This window comes from Gobius niger, assembly GCF_951799975.1.
Source record: "Gobius niger genome assembly, chromosome: 24".
In the NCBI taxonomy this organism is placed as follows: Eukaryota; Metazoa; Chordata; class Actinopteri; order Gobiiformes; family Gobiidae; genus Gobius; species Gobius niger.
Window position 1 is genome coordinate 11,159,958 of NC_136875.1, and position 24,462 is coordinate 11,184,419.

Here is a 24,462-nt window from a genome sequence, read left to right on the forward strand (position 1 = left end):
CACCGATTCATCCAGTGATCCGCCCTCACACAAGTAGATCTAATCCCCACACACAGCTACAGTATTCAAACCAGTAATATATTCCACAGCTCTGCAGTTTGTACGTTTATAAGAAAAGGCAGACAGGCCAAACGATGTCCCGCCGTGTGGGATCTGACCGTTCAGATTTAGGATCCGCCGGTAACTGCTGCTGCTGCTTTATCGCTTGAGAAAAGCATAAAACGCTTCAAAAAGTTTGGAAATTCATAGTTCATGGATATAACCGATTACAGCGGATTGGCCTTCAGCTTTGTGGCCGAGGGTGAGGTCTGGGCCCGTGCTGTCATGCAGTATGCAGAATGTAGAGACTGATAATGTGGCATTACGAGCGGTGGTATTTAGTAAGTACGACGACGGAAGAAAAAAAAAAAAATGCTTTTAAAAGGCACAATGGTTCGAGCAACAGGAAAAGCAGGCAGTCTAATCCTTTTACTTTAAAGGCATTTCCATGTTCATTTTTAGCTTTGATATTAGAGGTTTCAGTTTACAGGATTTCTTACATCGTGGATCCATAATTTATAATATAGTTCTGGTTATACTGAGATTAACAAAACATTTCAACCTTTGTTTCTACCTCCACAAGTTGATCCCGCATTCGTTTAACTCTATACTGTGCGTTTTTAATATAAACCAAACAACTCGATTCAACAGGCATTTTTATTCCACATTTCATCAACAGTCCAACTTTATTTTTCACACAACTTGATTTCTAAAAACCCACTGTAACCGTTTGTCACCAACGCAACACCGCCCCCTACTGTTCGGCCCCGGCAACACTTCCCAGCATGTCTTCACGGCTGGACCAGGGGCACCCCGATATGTTTTTTGGACCTTCAAGTCAAATTAAATAATTACAGTAAAACAAAAGAATAAAAAAAAAAACAAGGCGAGAAGGATAAGACTTTTGTTTTTGATTCAGGCCGAGCTTTGGTGCTTTTATAGTTTTTTTAACCCCTCCTTCAATTTTCAAGTAAGTGCTTTTAAAGGCAGCGTTACTGACTAGGCCGCTGCCCGGCAAGCAGACAAAGAGCAAGTCACCAACGTCACGAAAAGGTTTGAGATTTGTTCAGGGAATGACAGAAAATGAAGAGAAAAAAAAAAAGGAGGATTGGATGAGAGACGAGAGCCTTTGAGCCAAACAAATTTGTAGAATGAATTATCACTTTTGCAGGCAGGACTTGTATGCCACAGATACATTTTACATGATGTTGAGGTGAGAAAAGTGCAGCTACAATCTTGTGTAGTCGCCAAAAACGATGATGAGCCGCTAAAGAGCCAGCACATGTGGAAGCATCAACTTTCCTTGCAGGTTTCTCATATCTGTAAAATAGAAGACTGCCCTATTTCATACTTTTGACATCTGGGGTTGTTTCGATCTGATGTGATACCGAGAATTAGCATTAAAGCCGTTCCTCCGCTCTTAAGACCAAAAAGGTATCAAAGAGGTAACATGAATACTTTGGATATGGCGGCCCTGAAAAACCGTGAAGAAGAACAACCCTAGTGTCGCCCAATAGTCTGTTCAGCCCTGTACCTGTCCCTGCCTCACCTCTCTCCCTCTCTCCTCTCATAGATTGTAGTTTCGGTAGATTTTGGCGTGGCGGGGGCTCCTCAGTAGCGGTAGTGGTCCGGTTTGAAGGGACCCGCTTGGGGCAGACCCAGGTATTTGGCCTGTTTTTCGGACAGCTTGGTCAGTTTCACGCCCAGTTTGTCCAGGTGGGCCTCTGCTACCTGCTCGTCCAGCTGAAAGACAGAAACATTGTGTAAAAAAAAAACATTAGAACAGGAACAAGACACTTTACTCCAGTGCAAGGCGAGAGACTGCAGGTGAATTGGGAACTTTTGCAGTGAGATTACCGACATAAATATGGGGAAAAAAATATCTAGAAAAAAAAAAGGCAAAAGTAAAAGGATAAAATGAGGCAATGTTGCACATGTTAAGACAAAGACATGGAGGTCAGAAGGACAGACAAGCCTGTGTTCAATACCGACTTAAAGAGGGACAAAAAGGTTTCAATGGAATAAGTCCATTCTGAATTGTACAGGACTGTGGTGGCCAAAAAACTTGGCTCTTCGGAGCTTGTATCGCTCTTCCTGAAGCAGATACTCCTCTTTCAGTAACATCTGGTCAGGTGACCGTCTCGAAAACTGCTTCATTCTGTGAGTTGCGTGTTGTGGCTCAGAGCGTCTCACTGAGCTGCCTAAGGCGGCGAGGCGTAAACAGCGGATGTTTTCTCGTCCATATAGTGATGTAAATCATTAGTGATGAATAAATGTGCTGTATTTCCCCCATTTAACTGCGCTCATGTGGAGAAAGTGGCTGTGAGCCAGAATACATTTCATATGGTATATATTTTCTTATTCTTTACAAAGGCCTTTTTTTTTTAACAGATACAAATGCAGGTGTGGAGCTGATCAGGCGAGGGAAACGTAAGGAGCATCTACAGCAAATAGTGTCAAAATTAGCTCTGACTGAATGAAGTAAAAAGATCGAACATTGATATCCTGCCTTTGAGCAGAAGAAAATTATTATTTATCGGCCTATGATTGATTTGATCAAACCTCAATATCAGGCTGCAAATAATAAAACTGCCACACGTCTGTTTGAAACTTCACTTCCACATGACAGTGTCGGTGCTTCAGTCGCGTTTATGAGAAGTCACGATAATAAAGTTTGTTCACAAGAGGTCAGTGTTCAGACAGAATGAAACGGCTCAGAGACTTCGAAGCACAACACTTTTGCTAAAAAAGCCTCAAAGTGCTACAAGGCTTCACTCGCCCATCACTAGTTTTGACTATGGGACATCTGAAACTTGTGCAGCACTTTCGGCAATGTTGACTGAATTCTACATGTCTAAACTTTTCACTCATTTTCTGATAAAGAATATTGTACTTTATTGACATTAAAATAACACATTCCACTAGTTAAATCAATCAACTCTGTTCAGAACAACATGCAACACGTGCTCTTACCCTCTTTGGCAGGAAGTAGACTCCGATGGGGTATTTCTCAGTTTCTGTCCACAACTCAATCTGAGCCAGAACCTTCACAAAAAAAATGAAAGAATCAAGTTTAAAAATACCAAAAGATAAGAGACCTCCTTGTAGTATTAGTGGTTGATATGTACAGTACCTGGTTGGTGAAGGAGTTGCTCATGACGAAGGACGGGTGGCCCATGGCACAGCCCAGATTGACCAGGCGGCCTTCGGCCAAAATAATAACGTGACGTCCATTTTTGAGGCGGTAACGGTCCACCTGGAAAGAAAAAACAAGAGGGCTTTAGGAGCTGCTCCAACGCCCTTATCGCCATTTGCATCACAAACAAGAACAAATGACTGCTATCATTTTAGGAGCAGTGCTTCAAGCCAACAAAGTGAAGCTACGGGGCCAACAAAACACATGTTTGAATCTGTTGTTTCACAAAGAGCAGTTCATCCTTCAACAACTTCCATCTGGAATAGTCGTCCCTCAAAGAGCTACCAGAACTTTCCTGGACTGCAGCATTCTACATTCTACGGATGTTATTTTGCTCATGTAAGACGCTCGTCACCTGTGCCTTGACGTTGATCTTCTCGGCCGCGTTCTTGTTGAGCCAGCTCACGTCGATCTCACAGTCGAAGTGCCCGATGTTACACACGATGGCGTCGTCCTTCATCTGCTCGAAGTGACTGGAGAGAAGTGAGATCCATTTAGAGATCATGACAACTTAAAGGAGCTATACCCGATTTTACTTCTAGAAATGGATTGAAATTTATTTTGTCCTCCTTTTGTATATTGTAAACTCAAACATTTGTGGGGGAAAACAGTGTGGATCAAATTATAAAACATTTGTATCAATTTTATAAACTTTCAGGCCAATTTTCTTGCACTTTTGTGAACGTGACCCTGAAAAGTGACCCTGCAAGTTGTGAAATGTGCCGATAAACTTGTCCCTGTAAAGAATTTGGATGCTACAAATATATTAGGAAAGTTACGAATGAGTTTGGATCACAACTAGTTTAGACACGTGAGCATATTTATTTATTTTTTATTGTCCAAAGAAAATGTTGTGAATAGTCTCTTTTTTCAATAATAATAAAAAAAAAAAATAGCAACAAATAATCGTTTGAATAATCGTGATTTCAATTATTACTAAAATAATCGGGATTATAATTTTTTCTATAATCGAGCAGCCCTGGGTTCAAGTCTTCAACTTGTTTAACTTTCCGTCAAAAGGAAAAGGCCGGTGACACGAAGAAGCAGGATATATTTCTAGTGGATAAAATTATTTTTTTTAATTTGACCTTTATTTAACCAGGAAAGGAGGTCGACATCAGCCCCGAAACAGAGGAGAGAAGTCCGACTCCAAACAGTCAGTGCAGCTAAACTCTGGTTGAAATGTAGCTGGAAAAGGTGGTTCTTGTTAACTTCTGGTGATATGTTGAGCTGTTTGGCGTGGCCTGTGAGGGGCTCGCTGTGGCCATGAAACTAGTCATTTGTGCCGCTGTTGTGATAGAAATGAAAAGGCAGGATATGCAGTGTTTTTCTGTCTGCATTTCTCATTGGCCGCTGCTTTCCATGATTTTTAAGCTCAATTTTGGACGCACAGGAGAAGATTGTGATTTTACTGTCCCAAAATGAACACCAACAGGTTTGATTTCCTGCCCATATTACACAATTCGAAAGCGAATCCAGTCATGACTCAGTGCGACTGAGAATTATAACAAAATTGGGGGGAATCATGTGTGCTGAGCTTTAACGTTCTCATTAGCCTGAGATGCAGAGTCTACACATGTGCTCATTTAAATCAAAGTCAACGTTACGTACTGTCCCATGATGATGTCCTCGCAGCCGGTCGTGGTGACAAAAATGTTTCCTTCTTTGCAGGCCTCATCCATTGTGGTCACCTCATAACCTACAGAGGAACAAATATCTTAAAACTGCGCTACATGAATTACTCTGTTGTCAAATCATGAAAGTCAGAGCGAGCACCGGCTAAGCGCTTCACGCTCTCACAGACCTTCCCCGACTGTATCGCTATGCACTCCCTTTAAGACAAGCTTTAAGTTCACTGCCAAAGGAACAGCTCTTTGTTCATGTGAGAGAACAATCATGAAGCAGAGGACCTTAATGATCATATAAAATATTGCAAATGTAAAGTTGACTAAATTGATTTTAGATTTAGGCAACTAAATTAACTTTCAACACTGATGGTGACACACAAAAAAATGTACTCCACTCCTAGAAAGTATTGATTCCCACAGCTTTAATCTCAGTTACTGCAGGTGAATAATTTTCAAATATTTATATTTAAAGAACTTTGTCCCTTAGGCTTTTGCATCAGATTGCAAAGGATGAACTTGTCAGCCCGGATGCTGAGGACCAGGAACAAAATGGTTATATGTTGCAGCAGCCTTCAGAGGCAGACTATTACGTCTATAATATGAAATTAAATTAGAAATGTTTTGCAAGTATTCGATAATTAAATGTCACATAGTAAATATTCATTACTAAATAAAGCTTAAATCACAGAAAGAGCATTCATCTTTCAAACTAAAATGATATAATCCCAAAAATGCCTGCCAATATATAAATGTAAGTAGTGTGTAGAATAGACCGTTTTAATTCTTCTACAAACCTAAAACTGTGGCATCTTTTGTAAAGGGATTAAAGCCATTTCAGTGATGTGGTTTATAACTGCACAGAGTGAGTCCAGTTCAACTTTCAGTTTGAGGACGTGCCGCGTACCTTCCATGGCGGCCTGCAGGGCGTTGATGGGGTCGATCTCCGTGACGATGACCCGGGCGCCGAAGCCCCTCAGGGCCTGCACGCAGCCTTTGCCCACGTCTCCGTACCCGGCCACCACCGCCACCTTCCCGGCGATCATCACGTCCGTCGCCCTCTTAATTCCGTCGATCAGGGACTCCCGGCAGCCGTACAGGTTATCGAACTTACTCTGCGGAAAACGAGACACGCGCCGTTCGTTACGACTGAGGTGAAAGGTCAGTTCAGACAAAACAGCAAAACTCAAGGCTTTTTCTTTGTCCTTTTCCCCGCAGCTGCGTTGTGTTCGTTTTGTCAGATACATGCCATATGGCTGCACAAATAAACACCGCAGTGTAAGGTGATGAAATGCCTACATCGCCAGATCCACATCATTTTGCAAAATCACTTCCATCTGTCAGAGACTTACTCATTTTGTGCCAACACAGCCGAGCACGCAGAGTAATTTCAAAATGTGCAAACGTTCACTTCACTCATGACTTTTCGATTTTGTTCAATTCCAGCTCTGTGTTGGTTCCAAGTCTTGTTGACAATATTTGAAGCAGAGAAACTGCAGACAAATTAGTTTAAATTCTACTGACTGTACTGTAATGATAGTGTTTAGGATGAGCCAGCAGGCCAGTGTTGGTCAGATTTGTGTCCAAGATGCCCCAGGAAGCGGAAAAAACCAACCGGCGATTGATGCGGCATTATTAGCGATTCTGCATGAATATTTGCACAGGAATATGAATCACGAAACTCACCTACCAGAATGATCCCCTTTGTATTCTTATTTTGTACAGAGGAAAATCAGTCTCACCAGGCTAACGTACTTGCTCCGACCGCTGCTTTTTGACACGTTTTTAATAAAACAAGCAGCGTTTTGAGCTTGTGATCCAAAGAATGCTTTTATGGCGCCTAACATTGACTGCTTTTATGATATGCAGAGGTGTTGTACCTCAGTCAATGGCATAGCTACCAAGAAGGGCTGCAACTATTTTGTGAATTGATTAATCAAGCGATTATTTTTATGAATGGTGTGAATGGTGTAGGAAAATGTTTTTTAATCACATATAGCTTAAGCGGCGCTGCTTGAGGACGTGTTGATGGAGTAAACTAAAGGGAAATGTTTGGAGGCTCTATTCATGAAATTTACAATGCACAAAAACTACAGGCCCGAACTATAAACACACATAGGTTTTCATCAAAAATACTAAACTTTTTATGTCATTTTTGCTCCACTTAAGTCTGTGTAAACCAGAAAACGATTAATCGATTAGTTCTTGACTATTTCAATAATCGATTAGTCGTTTCAGCCCTACTATCAAGAAGTTTTTTTCAGAAAGTTTTATGAAGTGCCCTTTACTCTTACTTAATAAAAACTTGTTACTTGTGTCTCAGTGAGTAAATTTTAAACTTATGCTTAAATATATTTTTAAATATTACATATTTTTAATAAAGTTTTTGGGTATTTTTACATTACAAGTTTTGTTTCTCATCATTCATGTCAATAAATCATTCCACGCATACACTTCCAAACACGCAGCACATGAGCACCTCCAGGGTCAAATCTCAGTGTTTTTCTTGTGGGGATATTATGTCGGTGATGATTTCACTCCGAGATCTCTACTGCAAACAAGAGTCCCAGTGCAGACCTTCACCTGTTTCTCTGTGCTCCTTATGACACAGCATCGCCACGGGACGGGCTGCAACGCCTCAAGGAGCAGAAACAGTCACAGTAATCGACATTGTTTCAAAGTACTTTTTTATATTTGCTTGAGTATTTATTTGGGTCACTACCTTTTACTTGTACTTGAGTGGCTAAGGAACACTCCGCACACACGGGAGGCGACAGGTGCGTAGAAGGCAGGGCAACTTAACTTACTAATGAACAAAAGCTCCCGCACACGTCTCATTCTTTTAGACTTTAAACTGGCCTTCGTCAGGCTCGAGTGAGACGATGTGCAGGAGCTTTTGTTCAGATTCAGCTTGAGAATTTTCAGACCCATCACGCTCATAATGCAGTGTTTTTAGTGGTTGCGGGGCGGGCTGTAAGTTGCAGGAGGGCCCGGGCGGATTATAAACTGCCTGAACCACACATCCCTAGTGCAGACATATTATCAGATGAAATCGATTATACAAACACACTGACGACCTGACCTCAAGTGAATTTTCCTGGCCCATTTTAAGCCAAACTAAACCGTACCTTTGTGACTGAGTCGTTGACGTTGATGGCCGGCATCTTCAGCTCTCCTTTCTTCATCATCTTGTACAGGTTATGGACTCCTGTCGTGGTCTCCTCCGAAACACCACGGATTCCTGAAACATTTCAAACTACTTTAATAAAAGGAGTTCACACCAGTGGCACGATGAGACACATTCAGATTCATTTGTTGGTGGCGATTTCACTCCGAGAGCTCTACGATTAAAGAGTCCCAGTGCAGACCTCCACCGTCTCTCTGTGCTCCTCATGACACAGCATCACCACAGGATGGGCTGCAACGCCTCGAGGAGCACTTTGCTCGGGTTTCTGCTCTAAAAGCTCCACCTGGAGATTTGTATCAGGCTTTTATTGTGAGGATCTGGGGCCTTTCCAATAAGAAATAAGGTAAAAAGACATCACTTTAGTCCCATTTCAGAGCATCTGGTCGTCTGGATCTTCCCCACACCATCTGATTGCATCAATTACGGCAGAAGTTTTTAAAACTAGGTCTCCATCTAGTGGTGGTGTGTCGTTAATGCATTGAAGTAGACGACACAAACATACTGCTGTGAAATTTCAAGGTTTCTTCAGATGGAAACAAGTCAAATGTAATACCGTGTTAATGTCTAAACACTAATCTTTGATGCCACAAATGCAAACAATCTTGGCATATTCAGTCAAACAGAGGAACAAAATTAGAAAAAACAGGCAAGTTTTGGGCAAAAGAATGTGCAGAAATTCTGTGAAAACTCTAGAGGAATTTGTGTCGACCATTGTTTTGTGTTTTACATATGTAATGTATGCAGTAAAAATATTTGAGGCTTATGGCTTAGTCTCCGACAAATTTTTATTTCTAAGAAATTTTGATTTGATGCCAGTTTGAATCCAAATGAATGCTTTTTAAATCACTTTTAAAAAGGCCTTAATTTTAACCCGGCATGTGTGTGCTCTTGGTTGCCATGGCACCGATATCAGTGAGACACGGCGGAGGAGAAATGGTGGGATGTTTTGAAACTGAAAAATTCTGTTGCCGCGCTGTTTTTCTCTTTTTAGAATAGCATTTTTCAAGCCATTTTAAAAAGAATGAAATAGGTTTACATTTGTCTTTATCATGAAGTAAACTTTAGGCCATATCCCACTGCCCAAGAGTTATTTTCCAATATGCCTATGATAGCTAGGCTGGCAATAGCTGTGGTACTTCTAGTAGTAATAGTAGCAGGATTTGTACCTGAGAGTAGCTTGGGGTACTTCTGGTGCACCAGGTTGGTGAGGTCACCTCCGTCGTCCAGGATCATGTTGAGGGGCTGTCCGTCTTTGAAGTACAGCGTCTGCTCGATGCACCACACGTACTCCTCGTCAGTCTCCCCTTTCCACGCGTACACTGCACAACACGCAGCACATGAGCACCTCCACGCTCAAATCTCTACATCAGGTTTCTCTTGTGGGGATATTTTGTCCGTGATGATTTCACTCCGAGATCTCTACTCCAAACCAGAGTCCCAGTGCAGACCTTCACCGGTTTCTCTGTGCTCCTCATGACACAGCATCGCCACAGGACGGGCTGCAACGCCTCAAGGAGCAACCACTGTTCAATCTTAAACTAATACCAACCATTTCACTTTACACTCCCTCTACAACAATATCTCACAAACTCATCATGACATTTCTGATTTCTAATTTACTATAGTAGTAAGACTGGAACACTGAATTTAGTGCATTAATCCAGTGAGATGAGGGATAATACCTGGGACACCGGACTTGGCGATGGCGGAGGCAGCGTGGTCCTGAGTGGAGAAGATGTTACAGCTTGACCACTGCACCTGTGGGAGAGACCAGGGATATGTTGATAACTACGGAACATTTTAACAATTTTTTTTGCCATTTTAAACCTTAATAGGTCCAACATCCACCTTTATTCAAACCCTTGGACCTTATTTTGGTCAAAAATACATCAGTGCAGATATTTTGTTGGTGATGATTTCACTCCGAGATCTCTACTCCAAACAAGAGTCCCAGTGCAGACCTCCACCTTTTCTCTGTGCTCCTTATGACACAGCACCATCACATGACGGGCTGCAACGCCTCAAGGAGCGGTTTGACATTACAAACTGTAGAACAAACAAAAACAGTCCAAGTCCTGCATGTTCCAACTAGTAGAAAAGCTCTCCATCCAAATCAGCAAATGTGTGATGAAAAATGGTGTCGCTGGCAATGTGTCCTTTTTTGTAAACCAGTAACTCTCATAATCATTACTTTATTCTAATGTTACGGTTTGATTTTACTTTGGTCACCTTGTAAAGCATTTGTCCCCAACCTTTCTCCTCATATGGACGGGTATCAGACTTGAATTTTTCCAAGACCCACAGGAGGGGGATCAGTTTTGTATTTTATATTAACTTAAGCATATTGTTATTTTCCAAGAAATGTAGATTTAATGCCAGTTCGAATATGATTTTACACTTTTTAAATTTCCTTTAACCTCTTAACTCCCGCCTGAACAGAGAGGATCTTTTTCCTCACGTCAGATCATTTTTTTGTTGGGTATTCAACTCATTTTTGTAACTTTTTTTTGTCATTTTTTAATCACATTTTAGTAATTTTTTTTGGTCACATTTTTGTCTTTTTTTCGTCATTTTTTCGTCAATTTCTTGTGACATTTTTCGTCACTTTTTTGTCAACGTTTTCTCACTTTTTTGTCACATTTCCATCATTGTTTTCGTCTCAGTTTTGTTGCCATTTTCACACCTTTTTTCCAGAAGCTTTTGGACTGGGGTAAAGCCAAACTGGAGAAAATGTGCTCGGTTCAGGTGGGAGTTAAGCGGTTAATGTCTTAATTTTGGCACAATTCATTAAATGATTTAACGTTTTTTTATGCCCCATGACATCAGGAGTGGTCGAGCAGGTTTTATGCAGATGGCGGGACGTGTGTGTTTGGAGAGAACAGCACCATCAGTCGTAGATGGCGGCCTGTGGAGGTCAGAGATGCGTTGGCGTCTCTGTCACCGCACTGTTTTTGAGCTGTGGGACTCACCAAGTTAGGCTCCCTCAGGCCAATTTAGTTACAAGAGTCACCGTTTCATCAACTAAATAAAAGCATACACACATCTTTATAACAGACAGAAAAATAAGGCGATGGGACTTATTAGAGAATACAATTCACACACCACCATACAGCGTGTGAACAGGGGCTGGGGCATTTTGTTGACAACTCACAGCGAGACGCGAGTTAAAAACATTTCACAGAGAGCCATATCATCATGTGCACTGTGTAGCCGTCGGGTTGGTCTGGAGTTTGGGTCGCTTCAATGTAGACGTTGCTCTGAGCAGATGAGCTGACGAGAAGAGACCTGAGCAGACAAATAGTCGCACTGTACAGGACCTTTACTCCACAAAAACATTTTACTTACTTATTTTCCCGAATGTAGTCATCTGCTCTTGTGTAATTATCCTGCTTCGACTAATAATTTCTCTTACTCTCCCCCTCTCAGTGGTCTTGAGTCTTCATTTAGCCCAAAGTGTAAAACCAAGTACTCAAGAGCAGCTTTGTGGTTGCCATTTTAGGGATATTTAAGTCTGGTCTCAGGGGCTCCTCGGTCCCCACAGGCAGGTACAGCAAATGGAGTAAACATGGTGTATTTTTGAAAGTTTGTTTTGGGCGGAACTGGACTGAGGCTGGTCTGTTCTTGTAGAGACGGACCAGAGGAATAGATAAAAACAGCACAAGACCTGGGGATTAACAAAGCAGGGTTCTATGTTCACCCGGCTCACTCCTGCAGTATACAGTTTGTTTTAGTTGGACACATGTGAACACAACCAAAGTTAAACATATACTATACTTGTAAATCTTCAATTCTGTGCATTTTAGACCCACTTCTGTCTAGTTAAGACAATCCTGATCCAGGCCAAATGGTATTCCAGAAGAACCACCATTTTTATTGCTCTTCTCTAATTAGTTCAAGTTTAGTTCAGATTTGTTCAATATTTCACACAACTTGATTCTCAGAGCCAGGCGAAAACTCTAATTGAACTACATGAAATGGATCGTACCTCGGCCCCCAGCGCGGTGAGGGTCTCGATGAGCACGGCGGTCTGCAGGGTCATGTGGAGGCAGCCTGCGATGCGAGCTCCTTTCAGGGGCTTGGACTGGCCGTACAGCTCCCTCATCTTCATCAGGCCGGGCATCTCGTTCTCGGCGATGTCAATGGCCTTACGCCCCCATTCGGCCAGGCTGATGTCAGCTGAGAACAAAGCGGAGAGCAAACAGGTTGGCGGCATAAAATGATAAGAGTCAGGGGAGTGCCACAGGGCTTCGTACTTGGACCAATGCATTTTACTTTAGTATTCAGGCACATTCTGAAAGACATATCGAATTAAAGAAAAAGACGACATTAAGACAATTCTGGGGAAATTACCAAGATTGGGGGGGAAGAAAATAGCTTTTAATGAGTCAACTCTGTTTGAGAAATTATTCAATGGTCCCAAAATGCGCTATATACACATTGATAGGATTCAGATCAAGGACATATACGCATTTTAATATAGCACAAACGATTGTAGTTCACAGCATTCTTACGTAAATCAGGTCAACCGTCAAATACTTGTATTCAATTGATGCTCAACCTATGACTCCAAGTTAAAAAGTGTGGCAAAGGTGAAAAACAATGGACAGTGTGGACTTTGACTGGACATATCTACTACGAGCAGTTTATTAACCTTAGAGACTTCTGAATATTAAACCACATACAACCAGGCAGACAAGCGTCACAGAATCTCTAGTCTTCATTTTTTGCACACTCCACACGGGACTCTTTCTGGAGAGGTGGGATCATCGAGTTTGCATATTCTCCTCATGTCTGGATTGTTTGTCAACTCCAGTCCCGACAAAGATCCTTGCTCAGTATCTTTAGGTGGCTCCCTGTATCTCCTGCGGTCACTCACGGATTGTATCAGGTTGTCCGGCGTATTGCAATGGTTGCAGTATTGGCAAAATGCCGGGGTCAAATTCCAAAGTCCAGAGGTTAAAGTATAAAGTAGCCTTGTGTGAACCCAACTAAAATCTCCTGCCAGGTCTAGTTCAAACCTGTTGGCCCTGAAAGTATAAAAATAGCATTTCGTCTCGAGAAAATATCATTAAGACTTAAAATTCAAGTCAAATAGAGTTGTTAAACCATTACAGTAAATTAAATCTGGCTCTGCCAAAACCAGACTGTCCCTTATCAACCACATCATGTACATTAGCTTTTGGTCGGGCGAAGCATTAGCCTTTAGGGGTGCACTGTTTCTCATAATTGCATGTTGTAATTCTTTGTGCAACCGTCAATTACAATTTATATCTACTCAAGGACACATTTAATATTGCAAAATCAATGTTGTTCATATGTGAAAGTGATGAAGAACAGGAGTTTTTTTAAGCTATTCCCATAAAACCCATGTTGCGTTACAAGAAACACCCTAAGATTATAGACAACATGACAAAGAGATGTAGACCTTAAAGGGACTAAAATGACGAACTTGCATCGAGTCCCTTTAAGAGACTAGATGCAAATTGGTCGTCTAATACTCACTACTGCTTACTCTTACGCGTAACTACAGTCTCTATATTAAGCTCGTGCTTGACGGCTTCAGACCTGAATCAACACCTTTCTGAGTGACAGTGCAGGATTTTAGAGGCAGTTGTGGTGAACGGGTCTGAGCTCATTCTACACATTAGGACATGACTGGAACATGTAGGGGGAGGAAAGTACTTAGTTTTAACATTTTTAAACTCGTTTAGTCCCTTTAAAGTCTGTATAAAAAGGCTTACAACGCAAACAAAGCAAGATGAATGTTGAAAAGAGTTAACAGTTTGGAACAAGCTCATGCTTGTTTAACATACAGTCCATATAGCTAAGCCTAAAGGATCAATCATCTTAAATGCCACCGTGTTCTTATGGTGAATAAAGTTCTCCCTGCCCAGGATGGTTTTAAACATGATTTCCCACTTTTGTATAGACACAATATCCAATGTTTTGTGTTGGTTTTGCATGGTACCAGTTTATGAATAAATTTGCTGCAAGTTACTCTACAATTTGTGGTTACTCAATGAAGGGATAGTGCAAAATACACCATTTCCAAGTTAACACCTGTGCTTTATTCATTATGCAAAAGGTGACCAGATTTTCCACATTAAAAACCGGGAAACAGGAGATAAAGAGACTTTCCATGTCAATTAAATGGACTATAGACTTTTGAGCTGTTTTTTTAAATATATATTTTCATTCGCAATAGGCATTTAATGTTTGATGCACACATGGCCAAAAGTCACCAAGGAAAAAAAAGGAAGAAAAAAAAGCTGCTTCTGGCATTGCACTAGTGAGAAACGGGGACAACTGGGACAGAGCTTGTATAAAACTGGGACAAATTAATGGCTTTAGAGAAATGCAAGTGGATATGGGACAAAGGCTTCAAAACTGGGAGTGTCCTGAACAAACTGGGACATCTGGTCACCCTAATCCTGCATCAAGTATAAATCAAGTAAAACAATTCAGCACTGGAACTTCAGCTCATTATAAAAAATAAAAAAAACAATAACAAACTATTTATTCAAGCGTTTGATGCGTTTCTGCAGATAGTTTCATCCACCACCACGTGCATTTTACAACTACGGCGTGAATTACATGCACGGCTTTATCTGCTCCTGTCACTCAAGCTAAATCGTGCGGGCAGGCGCGGGCGCTCATGGGAAATGAAGTCTTTGACCAGTGCGAAACGCGTACGGCGAGCCGGCGCTAGCTCGGTAAATAAACTACAACACCCAGAAACATTTGGGGGGCGGATGTTGGATCGCTCCAGCACATGCTCGCAGCAAGTGTGGCTGTTACATGTCGATTCATTGACAGTGAGCAAAGTTTTGCAGAAGAGTGGGAATCTGAAAGTTCACATTTGCGAGCGTTTAAGCTAAATATGCGTTGCTAGTTTTGTTGCAAGTGAGGAAAAGACGAACGTGGCTGCAAAATAATGGCATGAATTGCATATAACGATCATTACAACACATCTGCAGGTACATGAGTTGAGGGAAAAGTCTAAATAATAGATAAAGATTGCGTTTATGCTGATATTGCATTGGTTTTGGGATATTTCAACGCGTATCTTTAGCTGACAACGTTCGTTAGCTTAATTTAAGCGCTATTTCCGCCTCTTAGCCACAGCTAGCTTGCAGGAAACGCGCACAAACGCTAGGAAAAACATTACTAACCAACTTTGTAGGGGAGTTTCTCGGACATGGTTGGTTTCTGGAGGTTTTCAGTAGGCAGGGAGAGTGCAGCAGCAGCAGCCTGGCCGAGGGGCAGATGCAAAGAGGGAGGGCAACAAACGCGGCACGGCAGTTTTCACCACGGCAGCCCCGTTCAAACCAGTTCACGCGGGGGGCGGGTCTTACGTGGCGCGGCGCGGGCTCTGATTGGACCGCAGTGGCTCCCGCCCCGCCAGTGAGAGATGTGATTGGCCGAGCGGGCGAAGGGAATGGTTGGAACAAGTACAGTCTGGATGAATTAGGAAAGAAGTTGGAGAAAGGTAGCGTTGTTTGGGGACTTGCACAACATGTTATGCTTCAGGTGAAATGTACAAATTGTGGAGGGGGGAAAAAGTGACCTAAAGCGAGGCCTAGTATTGTAGTAAAGTTGGTTGCCCAAACCTTTGCATGCTACTAAATACACACTCAAGAACAAGAAGTACATCCAATTTTGAAAGTGAAATGAAAGATGAAGTAATTAAAGAAAGTGTATCTAAGTGTAAGTGTTTCTGTAAATAACCTATTCACAGTGGGAAAACAGAAAAATGACTGGCTGTGAGTGTGGAAAGCACTCAAAAAAGGTTAGGAGGCACTCTGTAGTTATCAAAAAAGTAAAAGTCCTTTATTTAAGACATGGACAAAGCAATTCAAAAAAACGCTAAAACACGTTCCCACCCTCACCTATCTTCGTGAGATTTGGGTGACGACCGAAAGGACAAGATCACGAATACAAGCGGCCGAAATGAGTTTCCTTCCTTCACTTCGAGATCGGGTGAGGAGCTCAGTTACCCGGGAGGAGCTCGGAGTAGAGTCGCTGCTCCTTCACGTCGAAAGCAGCAGCTGAGGTGGCTCGGGCATCTGTTCCGGATGCCTCCTGGTCGCTGCGGGAGGTGTTCCAGGCATGTCCTAGTGGGACAAGGCCTCGTCGAAGGCCCAGGACACGCTGGTGGGACTATGTCTCCGAGCTGGCCTGGTGTCGCCTCGGGGTCCCCCCAGAATGGATGGATGGATGGACGAATGAAAGTAACTATACCAATCATTGTATTTTAGCTCCATATTGAACAACATTATTAAGAAAGAACTTTTAATGTTGACCTGTTTTGAAACGCCTTATGCCACAGTTCATACAAACACTGCACATGATGCTGTATCTGATGCTCCTGCAAGAGTAATAATTAATTATTGGTGGTTTAGAACAGGTGTACCAACAATCATAGTCTTCATTTTTACAGTATATGTCATTTTTATACATAAAATAACTCATAACTCATGGACATAAACACACAAGGTTAAATAGAAGAAGAGTGTTTTCGCATCATCTCTGCATAAAAAAAACACATTTTGACGTAAAGTTATAAAAGCATTTCATTCTTGTTAAATATTGTTGCGATGGTTGGTTGCACTTTGTGGTTTTGAACTCATAGGGCAGGGGTAGGCAACGTCAGGCCCGAGGGCCTGAATGATTTTGAAGATGATATTATGCCTGGCCTGGTGTCGCTTCGGGAAGTCTGGGCATCTAAGACTGCTGCCTCCGCGACCCGGCCCCGGATAAAGTGGGAGAAAATGGATGGATGGATTTTAAGTGATTTAATTTGATGTTTTTCTTCAATAGCCTCCAGTTAAACATTTATTTTTATAGTAAAGGTTTCAATCATAGAAATATATATATAAATATATAATATATATAAATAATATATATACAGTATAGGTTGACTGATGTGGGTTTTTCTATAGCCGATGCCAATATGCACCGCTGATATTTTTGACCAAATTTTTAAAAATGTCTGGTCTATAATCCTGTGTATGATGCTTCTAAACATGTCAGTGTAGAACCCTGACAGCAGGGGGCGCTGTATGGCGGGCAAAGGGCTGATCAGAGGGAGTTTGTTTGAAATGCAAAAAGCAACAGATTCTAAAGCAAAAAAGCAGCAAGTCTCCGTCTCTTACGGTTACAAAATTATGTGCAAAAGTCTACATACAATATTTCTCTCCTCATTTTGCTCTCATTATTTTAAAGCAGTGGTTCTCAACCTGGGGGTCGGGTCCGCCATGGGGGTCGCGAGACAAATTTGGGGGGTCGCCAGATCATTTAGATAAAATATACATATTTTCATCAGCAAAAAATCTAATGTTTTATTGTATCAGAGTGCTATTATTAGTTTGTAGTTTCCTGAATTTTATTTCAGCTATTTGTTTTTTTTTAAGAATTATGTAGGCTAATGAATCCTATTTCTCATGGTGTGACCCGGGCTGGGGGTCACGAACCACTTTACCTGTTATAATGGGGGTCGCGGATCCAAAAGGTTGAGAACCACTGCTTTAAAGCAACTCAAGTTCAGTTTCAGTGACTACATTTTCACCCAATAAGAAGAACACACTTTAGGCTCCTGTGTCAGCAAAACCATTGATACATTGCCCGTAAATATAACATACAGACTAGTTGCAGCTCTTTTGCCAGATTTATTGGAAAGGATAGCCATCATAGTGCAAAAGACGGCATCCAGGACTCATACTCGCACTACTTTAAAGGGATATTTCAGGATTTTTGACATAGGGCCTCATTTCCTATAGTTATCCAGAGTGTTGCAGATTTCTGGAGATATTTTATTTTTTTGTAATTCTTGCAGTTCTTATATTTGAAGTTTCGTGCAAGGCTAGTGCATTTCTATGGTATCAGCTAGCCTGCATTAAAAACAGTCTGACCCGCTCCACAGAGCACCTGAGGCAAATCACTTATAACGCCAGACTAACCATATAAATCGATAGAATAATTTTTGGAATATAACTGACCTTGCATCACACGAATGATCGCATTTTGAGGCACTATTTTCTAGCAGATCACTCCGCCGCTGCGTAGGTTATACAACCACAAAGCTGATGCTGCTCAAATATAAGTTATTTTAAATGCAAAATGGTCAAAATTATTCTATGGACACAGACATTTATATGGTTAGTCTGGTGTTATAAGATATTTGCCTCAGGTGCTCTGTGGAGCGGGTCAGGCTGTTTTTAAAGCAGGCTAGCTGATACCATAGAAATGCGCTAGCCTTGCTCTAGCCTAGCGCCACTAAGCTCTTCAAACATAAGAACTCCTTGAATTACAAAAAAAAAATACATCTCCAGAAATCAGCAACACTGGATAACTAGGAAATGAGGCCCTATGTCAAAAATCCTGAAATATCCCTTTAAGTGTCCACTGGGAGGTGCTATAGGGAAACAAAACCCATTATTTATTCATTGTTCATCCACGTGCGATCTACTTTCCCTTGTGCCATTTACGCAACAATGAAGCTTTGAAATCAGTATGGGCTAACTAAAGTATAACTTGAAATATAATTTGACAATACTGTACAATAACTCAATTACACAGCAAGTGCAGAAAATGCCTTGAAGTGAAAAAAGCTTGGATTTGCTCTGCATATGTTTCAGACGCAGTGAGACCTTGCCGGTGTGCGTTTGTTTTGTCTCTGGAATCGGGAAAACACGTTATCAATGTGAAGACCTCAGGCGCCCATGTCCTTGAGAGAGAGAGAGACGTGAAGCTGTGACGGTGACAGAGTCTACGGTCACCGCAACCTCAAATCGGTGGAGATTGTTGTGTCTTCGGGCAAGACACTTCACCCAGTTTGCCCGAGTCTATAGAGCAGAGGTAGGGCCAAATCCAGTCCTCCAGCATAGAAGCTCTGGATGATTTTGAAGATGATGTTATTACACAAATCAGAGGAAAAAATGCCTGTTTGAATTCTGTAAAAATGTGCACAATACAGTCAAATCTTTCAAAATGTCTAAACAAAACGTCCCATTAGGTCACGTATAGGGCTGGGTACTGTTCATCCGATATCTATGCTAAAATATGTGTCGTCTAGAACCAGAAAAGAGAACAATAATGTGGAAGATCTGCACATTTACAATATCAGGTTCATCTCCAATGACAGGACATGTGTGAAACATGGGGAATAATATGGGGGAAATGTGGCTAAAAATAAGGAAAAATTGTGTTTTTTTGGGGGGAAAAGGGGCAAAAATAGAGAATCAATTTGGGGAAAATTAGTAAGAAGGAGAAACAATTGTGAAAACAAGAAAAAAATTGGGAAAAATAAGAAAAAATAGATGAAATGGGGCAAACATACCCCTCCTGGAACCGCCACCTTCACGTGGTGGAGGGGTTTGAGCGCCTGAATGATCCTGGAGCTCTGTTGTCGGTGGCTTTGTTCCCCCCAGTAGGGTCTCCCATGGCAAACTGGTCCTACAGGTGACGGGTCAGACAAAGAGCGGTTCCGACGCCCCTTATGAGAGACCAACAGGCCTGAGAATCATGAGGCCGACCCTCTGTGGACCCACCACCTGCAGGAGGAGCCAGAAGAGGCTGGTGCAGTGTGATTTGGGGAACAGCTCCAACTCTTAAGGACTTGCTGGTAAGAAACTATTTGCCTATCGCTTCAAAGCCAACCCGGTGGGCGGGGCTCATGCAATCACTGTTGGCACATCAGTAAAGCAACTACTTTCAAAGACTCAAAAGGACTGAAAAGCAACAAAGCATGTGATAACACGGTGGTTGCTTTTACATCAGACTTACAAAACGCAGATTACGGGACAGGTTTTCAGAATCAGAATATTTTTTTTATTGCCATTGTTTGTAAACAGGTTCACAAACTAGGAACTATATGGTAAGACGACAACAATGACAACAATGCGATTGGATTTACATATTGTGATTTTATCTGTTTTCTTGTCATTGTATGCAACTGTGAAGCACTTAGAATTGCCTTGTGTTTGAATTGTGCTCTACAAATAAACTTGCCTTGCCTAAAGTGATATAAGTGACAGCAGTGGATCTAAGTGTGGACACACCACATAGTGCAGTAGAGCAGATTACAGTCTGTACTGAGTTAGTAGGTCTCTTTATCGTTCATGAGTCTGATGGCGGAGGGGATGAAACTGTTCAAGTGGCCGTAGCCTCCTGCCTGAGGGGAGAGAAAATGTTACTTGAGCACTGTGAGTAACTGAGTAACTGTTTGAGCGTAAAAGTATGGTTTACGTTTCAGGCGTGACAGAAATTATGAAAAACAAAACATGTAATAAACACCATAAAAATGATTTAAAATATATATATATCTGAAGAAAAGGGGCACGAAACACAACTACAAAAGGTCGACTTGAAACTTTTTTCAGTTTATGTACAGTTTCTTAAATGTTACTTGTACAAAAGTACTTGTACTCGAGTAAATGTAACTGTGTGTCACCCACCTCTGCCTGCAGCTCACTATAGATCTCAGCTTCTTCTTCTGTTACTCTTCAATCTAATTCTACTGGACCAGCACAGAGGCTTAAGACTCCCCAGAGGAGCGGGTGTTAACAGAGTCAAACTCTTATTTAAGGCTATTTTCACTCAGTCTGATGGAACTGTGGACACTTCTGATCTGCTTTATGGAAAAGAGGCAGTTCAAGCATTGTTTTAAGTTTTTTATTTTTTTATTTGTCCGTTAGTGTTAAAGGGGGGGTATTATGCAAAATCGACTTTTTCAAGCTTTACATCATGTCATTATGTCATTCCCTCATTAAAAACATGCCTGAAGTGTTGCCTTGGCACATTCACGTATTTTTGAGTAATCTGTAAAAACTCTGATGGCGGCCATTTTAGGGATAGGTTTGCCTGAGTCCTCCTAGGAACGCCCCCACCTCCTGGAGACGCCTCCGAGCTTTCGTCACCAGCCGAGTAACCAACCACTGCCCCTCAGCAGAACCCCCTCCCCACTGATGCCACAGACAGCGTGTGGAGGGGGCGTGTCTGAAAGGCTCAGAGGTTCTTAAAGAGGCCTATTTCAAGACATTCACTACAGCCATTTTGAGAGAGCGATACAAGGCAGTTATTCTAATTTACCGCATTTACAGACCAACAGAAGGTTTGGTCATCATTGTAGTGTGATATAGACTGGTGCTATGTGTTACGACCTGCTTCTCTAGGGTGAAGGGAAGTAACACAAGACCCAGATTTTGGTGGGTTTTAGGAAAGCTTACAATTTATTTTGATATGTATAAGGTAAATAATAACAACGAAAGAAGGCTCTAACTGGAGCACAAAAATAGGTACAAACGAAAAACAATAGCTACAACAATTTTACTAAACTAGTGTCTCACAAATTACATCAGTCGGAACACACACAAGAGACACAATCAACTAAGGCGCACTGCACTGTTGAGTTCCAGCCGCCTCGAACCCCAGATAGGAGAGTCTTTTATTGGTCCTCCGAGTTGATAGGTGGGACCAGTTGATTGGAGAGGCGTAGAGTCGCTGTACCAATCGATCATCCGGGGAGGGAAACCAATCCGCCAATCAGGGGCGAGGACTCCAACATCAGCATCAACATAACAAGGTACACGACATTAGAACATATAGGGCGGAGTGAAGGCGTGAGCGGGCCCTTGCCAAACGCCGTAACACTATGTGATTGAAAAAAGCTTAATACCCCCTCTATAAGGCCCCAGGCCTCCTGGCTCCCGTCCTCCGAGCTGGAGCCACCAATACACACAAATCACGAAGAAGAAGCTAACAGGCTAACAGGCAAAGCTAACTGAGGTCTAGTGCTACTTAAACAGTATTTACAGCCAGGTTTGAGTGAAAAAATGATCTCCATTGTGTAATTGGATGTACAATATCCCTCTCTCCCTTTGTCTTTTCTATCAGCATAGTATTTACTCTCACAGACAATTAATGAGTGAAAAAACGACACCTGCAGTGGCACTTCTAGATGAGTTACTTAGTTCTGCTTTAAGTGACACTCGTTCTAGTCATGACTTTGTTTGCATTGGTTTGGCCTAATTTGGTAAATACAGTTATTTACTTTTGTGTGCTTTGATTTTACTGGTTTAGTTTGCTCTTTATAGATAGCCATTTTGTTCACCTTTGTGACTTCCCGATAACCTGAGCTGAGCCGTGTCTGCATTTGCTGATACTGCAAATAGCGGCCAAAGGTCAAAGTTCATGTGGGTCATAGCCTGTGGTCATCCCGCGGTCCCCTCATAAAACAAGATGCTGCTTCTTGAGTCAGGGTCCAGACTTCAATGGCCGCTAAGTTAATTGTCATGAATGGTCTCTCCACATAGAGCCCTTTGTCTGTGGGCAGATGTGCATCACTGTCCCCCGGAGGCAGGGGTGGGCACCGTGGCTGAGCTCATCTAAGTATAACCGGGGGCATTTCAGTCTTTGGTCACATTTGATACATTCAAATATTATTGATTACATTTATACTACAGTTATATGTAATTAAATATGTGTTACATTACCACACATCACATATAAGACACAACCAATAATCCAAAGGTTGGCGGTTCAGCTCTGACAGACTGTCCTTGTGTACTTGGCTGTGCTTGATTTGTAAATGTGTAGTTTTGGGACAGGAACACCTTTGGACTGATGGGATGGATTCGGGGAACAGGCCAAAACAGTTACCGGAACCCTCTCACTAAAAAACATTACATCATCTCAAATCTTTGCCTGATCTTCCATAATAATTGTGCCCGTTTGAAAAGATAAATTGTTAGTGTGGTGTTTGAATCTTGAATCGTTGGCTTACGAAGCCAAGGGCCGGTCTTAATCCCTTCTAAGATAAGGTTTATCTTATCTTATCTTATCTTATCTTAACCATTAATCATTACATTCCCGGGCCGAAATGAAGTCCTTCAGGCCCCTGGGTTTACGACTGTAATGGCTTGGCTCACAAACCCTCCAGCTTTGCAAATTTTGCGACCTGAGTGTAAGGTCGCAAAATTTGCAAACTTTTTTTTCTGTGACAAGGTCCAGGCCATTAAAAACGCTAACAGTTGTTCAAAGCAAATGGTAACACTGCAACCAGTAAGACCTAACATTTTTTACACCGGTCACTAATGCAATAGTGGAAGATGTTATCTCTGGTCTGAGCTCGAGTACCTGCTGCCTGGATGAACTACCAACTAGATTCTTAAAGTCTGTGCTGAGTAGTTTATCACAACAACTCACGCGTTTAGTTAACGCCCCACTCCAGACTGGAGCTCTTCCAAAGGCCCGAAGAAGAGTGGTCTTGATGCGACAGAAATGAATAATTATCGGCCTACATCAAATCTGCCATTTATAGGTAAAGTCCTGGAGAAAGTGGTCTACAGCTTATGGAATTTCTTCTTGTAAATAATGTTTTTGACGTGTTCCAGTCAGACTTTAGACCCTGTCACAGTACTGAGACAGCCTATGTGACAAATGACATCAGGCTAAATACAGATGCAGGAAAGGTCACAGTTTTAGTTCGGCTGGACGTTAGCGCTGCGTTTGACACAGTGGACCATATGATCTTACTAGAGAGGTTAAAAACCTGGGTGGGAATCTCTGGAAAGGCTCTCGAGTGGTTCAGATCCTACCTCCAGGAACGAACTTACTATGTCGCCATGGGAAACTGTGTCTCAGGCCAAATGGCATAGACCTGTGGGGTGAGGTTGCCTTGCCTTGCCTCTATTTTGATCTGAGGAGACCACCCTGTCTCCGCATGGGGTGACACATGTCACACATATCAAAGTGTGGTGGTTGTAAAACCAGGCAGCTGTTATTGTATCTTTCTCAAGTTGGACTTCTTTCAATAGAAATATCAGAGTGTATTTGGACCCACTTGTATTGAAGGTGCATTGTTATTGATCACATGACACAATATTCATTAGCCGCATCGCTGTATAAGGTTTGAAGCCTGTGAAAAAGTAGTGGCTTATAGTCCGGAAATGACGCCCAGTCTAAAGGCCTATTCGTTCTCCACAAGACGCGAGAACCTTGTTCTTGAGGCAAAAAGAATGTTCAAAGTTCTCGCGTCTTGTGGAGTATGAATAGGCCTTAACAGTAAAGTCGGCTCAGCTTTTCTGCATTAAGAGTTTGACTTGCGCGGGTATTTTACAAGAAAGAAACAAACAATACTTGAAAATACGATTATTTTTTTGAAATAAATTTGACCTTGTATGTTTCATGTCCGTGAGTTAGCACAGAGCTGATTAGCCAAACTCTTAATAGTTGACTTTTACGACATGTGACCAGGAGTGGGTGGGACTGTTGAGCTCTATTACTATGAGTCATGTCACACTAAACATACATAAAACATCTATTCTATTTTGTCTGTGGAGAGGAGATAGAGAATGTCCTTGTTATTCAGAAAGAATGAAAGAGAGAGAGAGAGAGAGAGAGAGAGAGAGAGGGGG

General features: G+C 41.9%; 1 protein-coding gene across 1 annotated transcript; it reads right to left on the reverse strand.

The window, feature by feature from the left end:
• Positions 1-1,319: 1,319 nt before the first annotated feature.
• Positions 1,320-15,379, reverse strand: ahcy (adenosylhomocysteinase). Its single transcript, XM_079582328.1, has 11 exons — positions 15,220-15,379; positions 12,033-12,223; positions 9,730-9,805; positions 9,214-9,366; positions 7,989-8,101; positions 5,768-5,975; positions 4,847-4,934; positions 3,591-3,708; positions 3,173-3,295; positions 3,013-3,084; positions 1,320-1,782 (listed from the first exon to the last, which is right to left on the reverse strand). Exons 1-11 carry the CDS (start codon positions 15,245-15,247, stop codon positions 1,651-1,653), a joined length of 1,302 nt encoding a protein of 433 aa, XP_079438454.1. The 5' UTR covers positions 15,248-15,379; the 3' UTR covers positions 1,320-1,650.
• Positions 15,380-24,462: the final 9,083 nt, after the last annotated feature.